Genomic DNA, 12,158 nt, shown 5'->3' with positions numbered 1-12,158 from the left:
TAAATATAACAATTTGTTGTATACAGGTTGTTCTAAATTTATATGCCCGTGGTTGAGAAAATTGAAAATATTTTATATTAAATTGAATTCTGTTTATAATTATCAAATTTTAATTTTCATATCACATAGAAATATAACAAATCCCCGCCTTGTATTCGATAAAATTTATCTGCATTTTTAAATAAATTTTCTCGAGGCAAAACCAACTCCCTGTATATTTCCTTACTTTAATCTACGTCTTATACCCCTTCTTCTTGTATTACTCTAATTAGTCCCACCTGTAGAGTAATTGTTTCCTTATTTTCAGTGTCCTCATCCTGTGTTAGAGTGTCGGCTATTATGTTGTCTTTCCCTTTTTCCCATATTAATCTTCTGTCTTTTTCCTCAGATTTTTCACATACTTTTATCGTGTATTCTGCATCCTCGTTTTCACATGCCTCCTCTTCAAATGCCACTGTTTCGATCATATCTTTTTCGCTTTCATTTTTTTGCTTTATTTCTTCTTCTCCTGAGCTCGTCTCTTCTTTTGAGGAATCCCAGGTTTCCTTTGTTTCTGATACTCTCAAATTTTCTTCTTCTGGGCTCAACTCTTCTTTTGAGGAGCCACAGGTTTCATTTTCTTTTGTCTTTTTCTGACTTTTTCTCCCTTTTCTTCTTTGTCCTTGCTTCGTTGCCAAATTCATTTCCACTGTTTGTTCTTTACCTGATTCGTCCGTATTTTGTTTCTCCTGCTCCTTGTCTTGTTCTTCTTCTTTTTCTTCTGTTAGATTCATCGTATTATTTTTAAAATCTATCACTACATGTTTTTCTGCCAATTCGTCAACTCCTACTATCATGTCATGTGACATGTTTGGCATTATTACACATTGTAGTGCATACATCTTCTTACCCAGTCGTACCATTACTCGTATGCCTTCATTTATAGTTGCCAATGTCCGTTTGTTTGCGCCCACTAAATTTACCCTAGGTATTTTGTAAATTAAATTTGTTAAGTTAACTTCTTCTATTAGTTTTCTGTTGACCAATGTTATTTCAGATCCAGTGTCTATCATAATTTTAATTGGTTTCTCGTTGATAAATCCATCCACAAATTTTAAATTAACTCCATTTTTCTTTTCGTTGTTTCTTGCCAATTTAATAAACTCCTTGGGGTTACAACAGATTCCTGTTTGATTTTTGGTTTTTAGTGAGCGCCGTCGTGAAAAAACGCCGGTTGCTCATCGTTGTTTATATTTTCGTCATAATGTCTCTCTCCGTCATATCCATCTGTCTGGGTATTATTTACTTCTCTTCTATTTTCTCTTGGTCTGTCGGATCTGTTTCGGTTTTCTTGATATCCCTGTTCATTTTGTCTACCATTATTTCTGTTTTCTTGATTTGAGCGTGTGGTGTTTCTATTCTGGTATTCTCGATTTCTGTCCTCATTCCATTGCCTATTTCTTTGTTCATAATTTCCTCTTCCGTTGTCTCTATTTTCGTTTTCCCTTCTGGGATTAAAATCTCGTCTTGTATAGTCCCTCCTATTTTGATTTCTATCTCTGTAATCCTGTGTTTCTCGGGGCCTGTAATCTTCTCGCGACCTTCTTGATTTTGTTTCTCTTACACGTAATTCTCTTATTTGTAGGAATTGGCATAAACTATCTATGTCTTTGTAATTTTGCAATGTGATATGGTCTTCCAGCGTTTCCTCGAAATGTCTTGCAATCAGTTCGACTAATTGTTCCGATGAGTAATTATATTGTAAATGTTTTGTGTTATAGTAAATTTGTAATGCATATGTCCTTTCTGATATACCCATCCTATCATTGTATTTCCCATTTTGCAATTCCTTGTTAATTTCCAATTGTTGGACTTTTCCCCAGAAATAATTCAAAAATTTTTGTTCAAATTCTTGCCAACTGTCAAATTCTTCTTCTTTGCAATCGAACCATAGGCTTGCTTCATTTTTGAGATGGTTTCTGATAGTTTCTTTTGCTGTTTCGAAATTTCCGATGTGTTGTATTTTCTTTTTCAGGCTATTTATGAACGGCACTGGGTGTAATCTTCTTACATCCCCGCCAAACCTTATCTTCACGTCATCTGTGCTATGTATAACCATTTCTCTTCTTTCTCCTACATTTTGTTGCGTCCGGTTTTCGGTGACTTGTTTTTCTATTTCTGTGATTCTTTTTTCCACTTCTTCTCTGTCTACTTGAATAGCATTTTCCAACTTATTTTCCAAATTTTCTATTTCCTTTTTCTGGCAATTCGTTATTTCCTTTATTTTGCTTTTGATTTCTTTAATCTCTGTCTCTTGTTGTCCCATATCGTTCTTGATCATTGTCAAACATCCTTTTACTTCCTTTTCATACTTTCCTATGCGTTCCTCCATTTTCTTGTTGTTCTCTTCTATTGCTTGTTTCATTTTTTGTTGTGTTTCATCCATTTTTTGATCCAATTTTTGTTGTGTTTCATCCATTTTTTGTTGTGTTTCTTCCATTTTTTGATCCACTTTATCCATTGTCCTTTTTGCTTCATCCATTGCTTGTTTTGTTTTTCTTTGATTGTCATCCAGTTTTTGTTGTATTTCATCCATTTTCTGTTCCATTCTTTGTGACTGGAGTTGCATCATTTGTAATAGTTTATCTATTCCTGATAATTCTTGCTGTTCTGATGCCATGATTGTCGTGTCTAAAATCTCTTCTTGGTCTGAATGTTCTTTTTGTTTTTTGTTGTCTTTGCTTTGGCTTCTTGTCACAGACATTTGTTTTCAAAAAGTACTATCCCCGCCAAATATGAAATTTTACTAGTATGTTCCCAAGACGACTTTTTCTCACCCAAATATTATAAATTGTCAATAAATATATCAAATGTAAATATCGTAAAAATAAAATATTAAATCAGTTATGTAAAATTTGTACCTAAAGAGATCTAAAATTTTATGTTGTCAAATGTAAGTATCTCACTTTTTACCACAGGCATATAAATTTTCAAATACCGGCTTTACTCTTTCTATCCTTCAAATTTGCCACTAGAAATACTTTACAATGCCCTCCACGTTGGACGACAGTTGATGTGATCTTGATTATTGATATGAGATAATATTTTTATATGTCATTTAATTTAATCAATGCATTAATAATAATCTAATTAATTTACCAGATCACATATCGATATGTTTTCAATCTCAGGGCTTTTTATAAAATTAATTACTTACATACGTGGCTTCTAAGTATTTCTTAATGGTTCCTAATCGGGATAGGAAAGAAAAGAGTAAAATAATAACACATATGGGTTACAATTGTAATCAAAATATTGTTTATTTTATTTAAATGGCAATCACTGCTTAATATTTGCTATATCTTATTATTCTTAAAAATAACATTTATACATGGGAATCTTATTTCCTTTTGATTTCCAATTGAAAGTTTTTATTAACATTTAACTATTATGATTTATCAGCAACAATTCTATTTAAGTTTGATGAAACTTTTCTGATATTATTGATTATGTTTTTTCAATTTTAAATGTGGTATTTACTACGAAAAACCCATACATTCATGTCCAAACAAATGAGACTGACCTTTTTCTGGTGCACTGAGAATGTCTTCACACAAGACCCGTTTCCTGCTATCCTTGGCTGCAATCAATACCTCGTCCTGGCTTCCAGTAATGTTCTCCTCTGAAACTAGCTCGTATAGCTCTCGTTTCCTGCTTCTGTCGTGATGCTGTGTTATACCTTTTTCGAAACTGCAATCAGCTACCGGGAACTCTTGGCTCAAGGAGGTTCTTTTACTCTCAACCTGGCCTACCTCTCGTTCTACGATAGATACTCCACACTCACGGAACTACCGGCTTTCTCACTCTCCGTACACTACCGTCTACTACTCGACTTCACTTCTCGACAGCTCAAAACATTCTGATCTCTATTTGTCATTCATTCCCTTACTTTCTAAATATCCCTTCCAGATTCACAAATCAAACTTCCACCACCAACTCTCATTCGCAGTATTCCTCAAAACCAATTTTTAAACTTTCTAAATATGCTTAATGGATTTCAAAGAAAATAGTTAATTCCCATTCTAAAATTACTTTCTACTATATACAAATTTTAATGACCTATTCTCTATTTCCACTTAGTCTTATTTAGCATCGGCTAATGACCGCTCCTTCCGCGAACAACGATAATGACCTATTAACGATTTCACTTGAGTCTTATTTAATCACTTCTTAAAATTAAATATAACAATTTGTTGTATACAGGTTGTTCTAAATTTATATGCCCGTGGTTGAGAAAATTGAAAATATTTTATATTAAATTGAATTCTGTTTATAATTATCAAATTTTAATTTTCATATCACATAGAAATATAACAATATATATATATATATATATTATATCTTTAGGTTTGCCGATGTGTTATAAATAAACAGTTTGTTATTGCTTTCTATTGTTACTACTAACGTTTCGGCTATTTGTCGTTTTCAATTAGCATTAATTAACATTAATTAACATGATATAGACATTATAATATCACATGATATACACATTATATCATGATATACATATGACACAATCGGTGACGCCTAAAATCCCGACAGCCAAAATCCCTACAGCCACAATCCCGACAGCCAAAATCCCGACAGCCAAAATCCCGACAGCCAAAATCCCGACAGCCAAAATCCCGACGGCCAAAACACCGACACGCCAGAATCCCGACACGCCTGAATCCCGACAGGCCAAAATCCGACAGGCCAAAATCCCGACAGGCCAAAATCCCGACCGGCCAAAATCCCGACATGCAACAATCTTCGCATAAGCAAAAATCCCGACCACTACATTTTGAATATTTATTGTTTCCTTTTCAAATGGAATACCAAATCATATATTATACAGTATTGAAATTGAACAATTAATTTCTTACTAATAAGTACGGGTACCTACTAATTAGTATGTATTTTAAAAGAAAAAATTATTAAACACTTCATTTTATAATATAAAAGCTATACTTGATGCTATATGAAATGGAAGGTAAGTGACATGGTAATATCTATTATATGAAAGTAAACTTGAATTCAGGATTTGATTATACATAATATATTATTGGACTATATATTGGCAAGACAATAATTTAATTCATATACCCAAGTTAAAAATTCTATTTAGAAAATTGGTTCATATTAAATGGTAAATACTTTTGTTTATTAATATATATATTTATTTTGTTAATAACGCAACTCATCAATATTGGCAATATCATTCTAAAGTCTTCTACTTTAGAATGTATAATACATGTCTGAATTGCCGATATAAATGAGTCAGATTAAATAAATTATTAGAATAATTTTTTGATAAGCAACAACATTTTTGTTTAATCTAGTATTATTTTGTATTTTGACAACGACACCCGACTTGGGCGTCGAAACGTTAATAAAATCATTTTTTTGGTAAAATTGTGGCTTATTTCCCATTGAAAATAGTTGATTATAAAAATGCCACAAGAAAATAGCTTCAGAACAACTTTTGTTTAGTAACAAAAAATAAAAAACAGATGGCCATAAACAAAAATTAAGAAATAAATGTAATTATATGTTAAAAAGGAACTTATCAAACCTGTCGGGATTCTGGCCTGTGGGGATTTTGGCCTGTTGGGATTCTGGCGTGTCGGGATTTTGGCCGTCGGGATTTTGGCTGTCGGTATTTTGGCTGTCGGGATTTTAGGGTAGACCCGATACAATACACATTACTACATTATATTTATGTTTGCACTGCTTGCTGGTTTGAGTTGGAATACGTGATATTTAACCTTAAAGCTCTCTGGCAGGGCACTTCAAAAATATAGCCGGTTCAGGGTCGTATTTAAAGTATCTGCCAATGGTGCATTTATAAAACAAATTAATTTATTAAATTGTGATACATATTGGAAAGATCATTGATATCAGTCTTGTTATCGATACAATTTCGATCTTTATTTATGTGAATCATCTCCAATATATCTTTTGCTGTAGTTCTGTTCTTTTTCCTAAATCTGTAAAGCTAAGGCTAATGATAATTTAAAAAATAACCCACCGTTTTGACGGTTTGAATAGAGAAATATTTCTTTTAAAATACACATTTGTAACTAAAGAGGAAAAATATATTAAATTAGGTATATTTGGGGTAAAATATACCGAAGAATGAAAATCGGTAGAAACTTAGGTTTTTCTGTAGATAAACTGCCGAATCGGTAGAGGTGGTATAACAGTGCTATTATGGTGAGCCTAGTAGCGCATAGGTGCGTCCCCTATTGGCCTATATGCAGAATACTCTCCCTATTTTGCGTATACCATTTACATTGCTATTATGATATATACCTACTATGATATGTACTATCAATTAACAAATATATATATATATATATATATATTTTCAGATGTCACCACAAATGAATTTAATATTCGAGCCTGCCGATTTAGAGCATGCTTCTCCAGCAACAGTATCCAGGTGCGGTATGATTTACATGGAACCAGCTCTTTTGGGTTGGAAGCCTTTCATGGATTCATACATGAACAAATTAGCAAAGTTCCTCTTGGTAGAACAGCAAGAACTGTTGGTCGAGTGCATGGAGTGGCTGGTTCCTGCCGTGTTTAAACAAGTCCATAAGTCTAAAAGATTTGTCGAAACGTCGGACATTCATCTTTATTTTGTAAATATTTTTCAACTAAAGTAATAACAGATTGACAAAGCAAAATATTTCTTCTTCTTCTCCTTCTACTCTTCCATCTTCTTTTCCCTCTTCTCCTTCTACTTCTTTCTCCTTCTTCTTCTTTTTCTCATTCTTCTCCATATTTTTCTTCTTCTTCTCCTTCTTCTTCTTCCTCTCCTTCTCTCCTCTTTCTTCTTTTCTTCTGTTTCTTCGGCATTTTCCCATTATGAGTTCTCCGTTTTAACTCTCCACAGATTTTTATCCTCCCAGTTACTTTCTCTGAGATCTCTTTCCCCCATCGTATTCTCTAAATACGTTTTCCTCTCACCGTTGGTCTTCTTCCCCGTCTTCTTTCTGGAGGTTTTCATTCGAGTACTTTTTTTGGCCACCTGCGGCCTATTTTATAATATGATCGTTACCGTTTTTCCATTTTTTGTTTTTGTTCTTGGAGATTTTCTCAGTCCTTATTTTGTCCCTTTTTGGTAAATTTTAAGCCATCTTTTCATAAAGTCTAATTCGACTGTTTTTATTTTATTCTATATCGTTGTTGTCGCTGGCCATACTTCCGCTCTGTGAGAATGTTTAATATTAATCTATTACATGATTTTCTAGCTTGCTTTTGTACCCGTGTTATTTTCAATTCTATATCCCGTAGACATTTACCATCTATATGTACTACCGATCCTAAATATTAAAATCCATGTACCATCTCTATATAGATACTACCGAGTCTAAAAACTTTGGAAACTTTTGATAGTCTCGTCTTCTAGTCTTAGGTTTTTTCTGCAACCTCTCCTTTTATACCAAGGTATTCTGTCTTACTCACATTTATCTCTAGTATATAGATTTATATTCTTTAAATTTTCTTATCAAACATTTCAGTCCTCTTTTCCTTGTGCAAACATGACCTGATCATTTGCGAAAAATAGTAAATGCTTTATAAAATATATTTCCTTTTATTGGTATGCCCATCTTTCTACATTTTCTATACTTATCATATTCATATTTTTAAAGCTTGGTCTACTCTACATCCTTGTTTGAGACCTTTCTTTACAGCGATTGGTTTTGTTAATTTAGTACCTATCTTTATTTGTACTTTTGTTAGTTTATACAGTCTTTGTGTTACAATTATCTATTTTCGCCCCGTTAATTCTTCTGATTACTTTCCACAGTTGTTTCCTGGGTACACTGTCATACGATTTGTCTAAATTTATGAATTTATATTTATAATTTGCACTATATAATTTATAATTTGCACTCGATGCACTCAAAGAAGAAGAAGTAGTCACCCCAACTCTTTCCCTCTTCAATTCGTTCCTGATCCTATTCCTCCTAGTCCTACACAACTTCCACCGTAATCTTTTCATTTCAGCTACCCCCATCTTCTTTTCCTGAATCTTTTTTACCAGTCACACTTCACCGCCGTACACCAACGCAGACGTATGTAGGACCTTTTCTCCTCCATATTTCAACAATATCATTAGCACATCACAAAATGTTGAATATGGAAATTTTTTTATCGAATAAACATTTTGATTTTATTTTTAGTCATTTACCAGGCTATTTACCTGCTTGATACGAGACGAAAACCAAGTGAGTACCGTATGGCTTCAATGCACATTAATATTTTGTCTCTTATGGGGTTTTGGATCGACATTAACATTGGAAGGAAGGCAGACCTTCGATACATTTTATAGGAAGTTATTATACGGCGAAAACAGAAAATATCCTAAACCAAAATCGTTCAAACTAACGAAAAGCCAAATATTTCCCGATCGAGCTAACGTCTTTGAATGGGTCTACGATAAGAAAAATAACGGTACTTGGATTAGTTGGACTGATACAGTAGAGAAAATTGACAAGATCCCTCCAACTGCTAAGGTAATTGGTACCTACATCTTTCTTGTATTTATATTACATAATGTTTATCATGTATATGTAACACAACAACCGCTGGACAAGTGAACGTCCATAAACTACGTCGTAAAAACTTTGGAGTTTTTAATACCCTCCCCCTTCCGTCGTAAAGCGTCGTTTACAGTTGACCACCCCCCTCATACCGACGTCGCAATTGCAACTCATGACCACCCCTTTTTAGAGGTTTTTTTTTTTAAATTCAATGTTAATTCTGGATTTTTTAAAGTTAGCTCTCCAAGTTTATTTACGAATGTATCCAAATCAGTATTACTATGTAGCTCATTATCTGCGTATTTTTGCTCTCAATTCACTGTACAACTAATAATTATCTTTATTGGGACAAAATACAACACTTTTATCGGAGTTCCTATGCTTTCTTAACTTCATCATATAAATCTTAATATTTATTGTGTTTTGATTCCAATGCCATTTCTTTTATTAAGTATAAATATATACATTATACAAACTAAATAGAATAGAATATTTTATTTCTATTCATTCTTGTAGAATTGTTTCACATAGACATAGAGTATTCAGTAAATAAGTGAACAGTTTAATATTTATTGCTTCCAGACGTCGCCTGAAAAGAAGCGTTTGTTTAAAGACATAGAACAATGTTTTATTGTTTGTTAGTCTGTATAAAACTGCTAGCAATATTATTAAGGCTGTGAGTGATAAAAACAAAATGAAAAGTATGCGATAAAAAACTAATTTTTTTTAATTCTAAAATAGGATATATTTTTTATATTCGTGAACTTCAGACGACGTCGGATGTGCACTCATGGCCTCCTCCCCTTGTCGTATACCGTCGTAATAAGCAAAGTCCCCCCTCCCCCTTTTTAACGACGTAGTTTATGGCTGTTCCCCAATGTTTGAGGTACACAAAACGAACGAGGCCACGCCAAGATATGTGTGAGTGGTTTTTACGACATTCTTACTACAGCACATACGACATTCTTTATAGCAAATAAATAAAAAATTAGAAGAAAAGGAGAAAATAGAGAAGAAGAATTAATTACTAGAGCCAAAGCGAAAATATTGAATAAGCAAAACAAAGAAAAAATATAGACAATTTGCCAAAAATTGAGCTACTTTGTTTTTTTTTTCGAGCGACAAAGAAAACTCATGGATCCTACATTCTAGAATTTGTACTGGATTTTATACTGGACTGGATAATCCAGTACTGGACACTGGAAAATCCCAGCATCCAGCGTAATGCCAGGCCCTCGAACTCTTCGATGTCTCAGCAGGAAATCAATTTCCGGCTCAAAAATTCGTCTGTGCGATCTAATTCATATAACCATAGATCTCAGCAGCATCAGCTCGCGATCTCCTGATGCCTAGCGACCTCTCTCCTGACCAAGCGAGCGATTGGCTACTCTTACGAGAAATATGACAGGAGGCATCTGGCAAAAATGGGAATATAAGTTTTTTATGGTTACAGTCGAACCCGCTTATTAGAGTACCGGTTATAGGAATATCCCGGTTTATGGAATATAAATTCGAGGTCCCGAAACGTTTCCAATTACTCCTTAATAAATTTATCCGTTTATTGGAATACGTTTATTAAAACAATACCGCTTATTAGAATATTTTTCAGGTCAACGAATAAATTTTTACCTACAATTTCGAATTTCCTAAAAATTTAAATTTTATGTCTTGTATTATGGTTTCTCTGTAGTGCTGTTTTATTTTTATATTATTTGGGTTTGTCAGATAGATAATAAATATTTTATTGCGTTGTTATGTGTACCAATTCAATCGTTTACCGACAAATTCAGTAGTAAAATAATTTCTTTTGTCTACAAACCATACATATTGCCACTCACTTGCCTGTTATAAAATTTTTAAGAAACAGTTCGCCCATCCTAGTCGCTTGTAAAGTTATAAAACGTTTTCGGGATGTCCAAACCATTTTAAATTTTTCTAATTTTTAATTCAGAGCAACAAGAGTGACTAGTATTTTATGTAACAAAAAGACAAGCTACAATTACCGATTATTATTATTCAAGACTAAATAAGTAATTTTCTTATTAAGTATCTATATTATGTATTTTAATACGAAAATATTTACATAATCTATATATTGCATACATTTCATATTAATTATTGTATGCATCCACATAATATAATGTAATTTGGTTTTTTAATAAATACGTTACGCTATTGTATTATTGTCATAAAAAGACCTAAAACCATAATACATATACATATTAACATAATATGTATTATTATTACGTATACTCGGTACACTTATTACGGCTACCCACCAATTATCAGTTATTAGATATTAGAATAAAAGAAAAATTGAAAATAAACATTTAACTTTTATTTTTTCTCGTTCGAAGTTTCTTAGACCCAATTCGAGTATAAATCTCTTTCGAATATTTGAAAGATGTTTATTAAAACCATATACAGGTTTTTAATGTTTGAAAATATTTTTGTTTTCATAGGCAAATGAACTGATTATTCAAACAAATGAATCATGTTGTCAGAGATTCTTTTTGAAGATGTGCCTGGATAACAAAATACCGATTCTGTTCATTGGACCAACTGGAACTGGCAAATCGGCAGTGGTAATGGACTATATGTTGAATTTACCGAAGGAGAAATTTTTGCCCAATATTGTTAATTTCAGCGCCAGAACATCATCGACTTTGGTAAGTATTTTATACATTTAGAAATATTTGTCAAAATTATCCGATATTAGAAAAATAAAAACAGGAAAACTAAGATTTTTCTTTTTGAATAAAGTCTTGTATTTACATTTTACATTTAGACCCAGGAAATGGTAATGTCAAAACTGGACAAAAGAAGACGTGGTGTCTTTGGTCCTTCAATGGGCAAGCAGTGTATATTATTCGTCGACGACGTAGGTATGCCGCAGAAAGAAACCTGGGGTGCTCAACCTGCAGTTGAACTGCTTCGTCAGTATATAGATCATGGACATTGGTACGAAAAAGACACATCAATGCTCTATCTTGTGGACATAGTAAGTATAATATACAATTTTCAATAAACTTTTACAAACCGACCTACAAAAAATGTAACATAAAGAATAAAAATGGAAACATTTTTGATTCTCCAATACTTTCTACGTAAATAACATACTCTTCATTCGTAACGATAAAGCCATTAGTTTTCGAGATATTTGAAGCTAAACACGAAGGAGCATAAAATATTAATCAAAATAAGTGTGCCTTTTCATTTTTAACTTCAAATATCTCGAAAACTAATCCCTTTATCATTACGAATGAAGAGTATAGTATTTGCATAGAAAGTATTGGATAATCTAAAAATTATGCTAAATAGCAGTTTCCTCAGTGGCGTAGAATTTGGGAAGGGTCAACCATTCACTTTCCCCTGTCGTACACCTCTGGTATTAACCAGAAACGATTATTTAACATGATTTAGTAGGGTGTACAGTACCTACACTTTCTGCCAAGTATCATAAGGATATGTCAAATAGTTTTATAGTACTAGGCACACATATTTCTTAAAGTTTTAAATAAAGAATAAATTATTAAAAAAAATACTTCAAAATAATTTGACATATCCGTGTCATACTTTGCAGAA

At 32.7% G+C, this 12,158-nt stretch overlaps 1 protein-coding gene across 3 annotated transcripts in view; it reads left to right on the top strand.

Annotated features, from left to right (window-relative positions):
* The window catches only part of LOC114328060 (dynein axonemal heavy chain 3), a 793,139-nt gene that overhangs the window by 731,550 nt on the left and 49,431 nt on the right, over nt 1–12,158 (top strand). For 2 of the 3 annotated variants that reach the window (XM_050656315.1, XM_050656317.1), the window contains exons 28-31: nt 6,393–6,665; nt 8,214–8,546; nt 11,036–11,242; nt 11,362–11,574. In XM_050656315.1, coding sequence (XP_050512272.1) covers nt 6,393–6,665; nt 8,214–8,546; nt 11,036–11,242; nt 11,362–11,574 — 1,026 coding nt within the window. The remainder of the gene's footprint in view (nt 1–6,392; nt 6,666–8,213; nt 8,547–11,035; nt 11,243–11,361; nt 11,575–12,158) is intronic. The other variant, XM_050656316.1, reaches the window with a different exon arrangement.

The sequence above is a fragment of the Diabrotica virgifera genome, chromosome 7 (assembly GCF_917563875.1).
Source record: "Diabrotica virgifera virgifera chromosome 7, PGI_DIABVI_V3a".
NCBI classification, from domain to species: Eukaryota; Metazoa; Arthropoda; class Insecta; order Coleoptera; family Chrysomelidae; genus Diabrotica; species Diabrotica virgifera.
The sequence above is the reverse complement of the archived record's forward strand: the minus strand, read 5'-3'. Positions and strand labels throughout refer to the sequence as shown.